We start from the raw sequence: 3,814 nt of genomic DNA, 5'->3' as shown, positions 1-3,814 counted from the left end.
TACTCAGAACAATAATAGTTCTAGATTACTGTGGCTGTAGATTATTATGATTGTTGTTCACGGAGTCATTATGGCTCCAAACATAATAAACATGGCTCTGAGCAATAACAACAGTTCTAGATCACCATGATTCTGGAAAATTATTCTTGATCACCATGTTGTTGAGTCATTAAGGCTCTAGATCCACATTACTCTGGATTAATATGAATCTGAATAATAACAGCGTGACTCTGGATTGTTATGGTTCTTGACTATCACATTTGGACATTTAGGTTCTAGATCAGAATACTCTGAATTACTATGACTCTCAATCACCCTATTTTTGAGTTATTAAGGTTGTAGATCAGCATGATTCTATATTATCATGGTTCTCAATTACAATGTTTTATATCATTATGGTTCTAAATTATAATAATTGCAGCTCTGAATAATATTTCTAGATCACCATGCTCTGGACTAATATGATTCACAGTCACCATGTTTTTGAGTCATTAAGGCTCTAGATAAACATGTTTATGGATTATTATGGTTCTCGATCACCATATTTTTGAGAAATTACAGTACTAAATCAGCATGATTCCAGATAATATGATTCTGACAAAATGGTAGTGGATTATTTTGATTCTCAATCACCATGTATAATCTGAATAATAAAGGTTCTAGATCATCATGATTTTGGGTAATTATGGTACAAAATCAGCATAATTCTAGATATTATGATTCTGAATACATTTCTAGATCAAGACAGTTGTGGATTATTATGATTCTCAATCACCATGTATAATCTGAACAATAACGGTTCTAGATCATAATGTTTTTCAGTCATTATGGTATTAAGCATGAATCCAGATATTATAACTGAAAAATAACATACTTCTAGATCACCATGGTAGTGGATTATTTTGATTCTCAATCACTATGTATAATCTGAATAATAACAGTTCTAGATTGTTCTGGATTGTTGTGATTGTCGATCAGCATGTTTTGAGTCACTCTGGTTCTAGATCAGCTCTGAATGATGTCAGATCGCTCTCACCGTGCACGTCTTTCTGCGCGATGTTCTGTGTCCGGATGAGCGAGGACAGCCTCCGCACGTCCCCGCGGAACACGCACTCATGCACGGGGTACGCGCCGTCAGTGTCGCCGTGGTTCTGGTTCTGGTTCTGCTGCGAGCTGGAGCGGAGGATCTTGTGGTTTCCGCCGCTGAGGATCTTGCTGCTCCGGTGGGCTTTGATCCCGGTGGCCGCCGGCTCCTCGTCCGGTTCCAGCAGATCCAAACCCGCCTTGCGCTCCTTGCGCACCGAGCGGATCTTCTCTCCCGTCATATTTACACAGATGAACGGTGGACAGCAGCCGCCCGCAGAACATGAACACTGTCCGGTGACTCAACGGAGACGGACGGGAATGAAACACACACCGGAGCGACACATCGAACGGTAAACAAACGACACACACACACACACACCCTACGAGGAAGAGCCATCTGCCATCTTCCGCTCGCAGTCTCGCGAGATTCGCGGGCGTAGTGAACACAGCGCGGAGTCTCGCGAGAATGAGGGGACTCGCCCTCATGCATCGGAACAACCCTCGACTCTCGCGAGAATGGCGCGCGGGGAGACTGGAGAGATTGGCTAGTCTCGCGAGAGTGAGTAATTCTGCCAAACACATCAGAGATGTCCCCTAACTCTGTCATTGAAGAAGGTAAAACACTTTACTTAATCAGCAGCTAATAAGAAATATGAAATATATATTTTAAATAATTAATTAATTAATTTGTTTGTTTTGCTTTAATTTCTAGTTTATTATTTGTTTTGCTGGTTTTTATGTCTTGTTTTGTCCTGATCCATCAGTGATGCTGCCAATCTTTCATCTGTATTCATGAAAGTTCATTGTAAAGGTAGAAAAATCCTAAATAAAATATTTTAAAAATAAATTCATGTGAATTCATATTTGATTATTATCATTATATTATATTGAGAAATAAAATGAATATATTAAAGACTTATTTCTGGCATTTTACCTTTAATTAGACAGGAATGTTTATTTATTAGTCAATTATTATTATTATTGTTATTATTAATATTATATTGAGAAATAAAATCAGTTTATTGAAGATTTATTTTTTAGCATTTTATGCCTTTATTTAGACAGGATTTTTTTATTTATTAATATATTATTTTTTATTAGAATAAATACTTCTAAATAAATTAAACAATATTAAAGATTTATTTAGCAATTTTTGCCTTTAATTAGAAAGGAATGTTTATTTATTAGCCAATTATTATTTTTATTGTTATTATTATTACATTGAGAAATAAAATCAGTATATTGAAGATTTATTTTCAGCATTTCTTGCCTTTATTTAGACAAGATGTTTTATTAATTATTATATTATTTATTATTAATATAAATGTTGCAAAATACATTCAACATATTGAAGATTTATTTTGTATTTTTTGCCTTTATAAAGATGGGATTTTCATTTATTAGTAAATTATTATTAATAATATTAATATACTGAAAAATACAATTGATATATTGAAGATTTATTTTTGGCTTTTTTTTTTTGTAATTCAAATGTTTTTTTTTATGTTTTTAATTAAATATAATGTTTGATAAACACGTTTCATGGCCCTCATTTTTCAGCTTGTTTCTCTATTATTGAAAAGCTATTGTGAATTGTGAATCGTGTGTGTGTGTGTGTGTGTGAAAGAGAGAGAGAAAGGGTGTATGTGTGTGTGTTCATTGTGTTGTTTTACTGAACCATTCTCTGTCTGTTTTCACTTCACACACTCAGAAACACCAAACACGCTCACAAACCTCATCTTTCATTGATTCAGTGTTGTACGGATGTCTGAGGATCCTTCAGTTGATAATGATGAGAATTCACTCCTCCTTGTGTTGTTTTAAACCTGTATGAGCTTCTTTCTTCTGTTGGAGCCAAAAAAACATCTTCATAGAGGTTTAAAATGTGAGGATGAGTGAATGATGACAGAGTTCTAATTTCTGGGTGAACTATTCCTTTAATGTCTTTAAATGAAGGATGATTCAAGCGTTGTATAAAGATTGTATAAAGAAAACACTGGTGTATTATTGAATTTAATTCTGCTGTGGGATGATGGGTGATCAACAGAGAAGAACTGTTAATGTGAGTAAACAAGCACTTTTTATGTTTATAATTTATTTGGAAATGTGTTTGAATGAGCAGATTGCAGAAATGATGGTAGAGAATTACAGTGTCTTCACTGTAAAGATGAGTATCTTCGAAACATCACTAAATCAAGATTCATTTACTAAAGGCACAAAATGACTCATGATATGAAATTTTGTTTTCTGAAAAGTGCATCAAAATGAATGAGTTGTCATGTGTATATATATATATAAATCTTCACAACAGATACATTATTGCTGCTTATGAATATTATTTCTCATGAGTGAGTCAACTTTTGACCTATTAAACTGACACGACAAAAGATGAACATCAGCTGGCAGACTTAAGAGAGAAAGATCATACCATTATTTGGGTTTTTAGTTTAATCTGAGGATTAAAGATGCTTCTTAGAAAAAATGTTAAGCGTGCAATCTATCAAATGGAAAACATCAGTAATCAAATGCAGTTCTGTTATGGATAGTTTAGTCAGTTTTGTGTGTTTGCTGTAGATGGCCTCGAGTGAACCATCCAAAATAAAAGTTTTTGTTTACATGCTAGATGTGTATTTATTATGTATATATAAATACAAACACATGCATATATATATATATATATTTCAGAAAAAATGTGTGACCCTGGAGCACAAAACCAGTCATTAGGGTC

General features: G+C 33.8%; 1 protein-coding gene across 1 annotated transcript in view; it reads right to left on the bottom strand.

Annotated features, from left to right (window-relative positions):
• Positions 1–1,512, bottom strand: part of ankrd13c (ankyrin repeat domain 13C) — a 22,217-nt gene extending 20,705 nt beyond the window's left edge. The window contains exon 1 of the mRNA XM_059537079.1: positions 1,037–1,512. Within this exon, the coding sequence (XP_059393062.1) occupies positions 1,037–1,325 (289 nt within the window). The 5' untranslated portion in view covers positions 1,326–1,512. The remainder of the gene's footprint in view (positions 1–1,036) is intronic.
• Between the last annotated feature and the right edge of the window lie 2,302 nt (positions 1,513–3,814).

This window comes from Carassius carassius, chromosome 44 (genome assembly GCF_963082965.1).
Source record: "Carassius carassius chromosome 44, fCarCar2.1, whole genome shotgun sequence".
Classification (NCBI taxonomy): Eukaryota; Metazoa; Chordata; class Actinopteri; order Cypriniformes; family Cyprinidae; genus Carassius; species Carassius carassius.
Note: the sequence above shows the minus strand (reverse complement) of the source record. Positions and strands in the feature narration are given on the sequence as shown.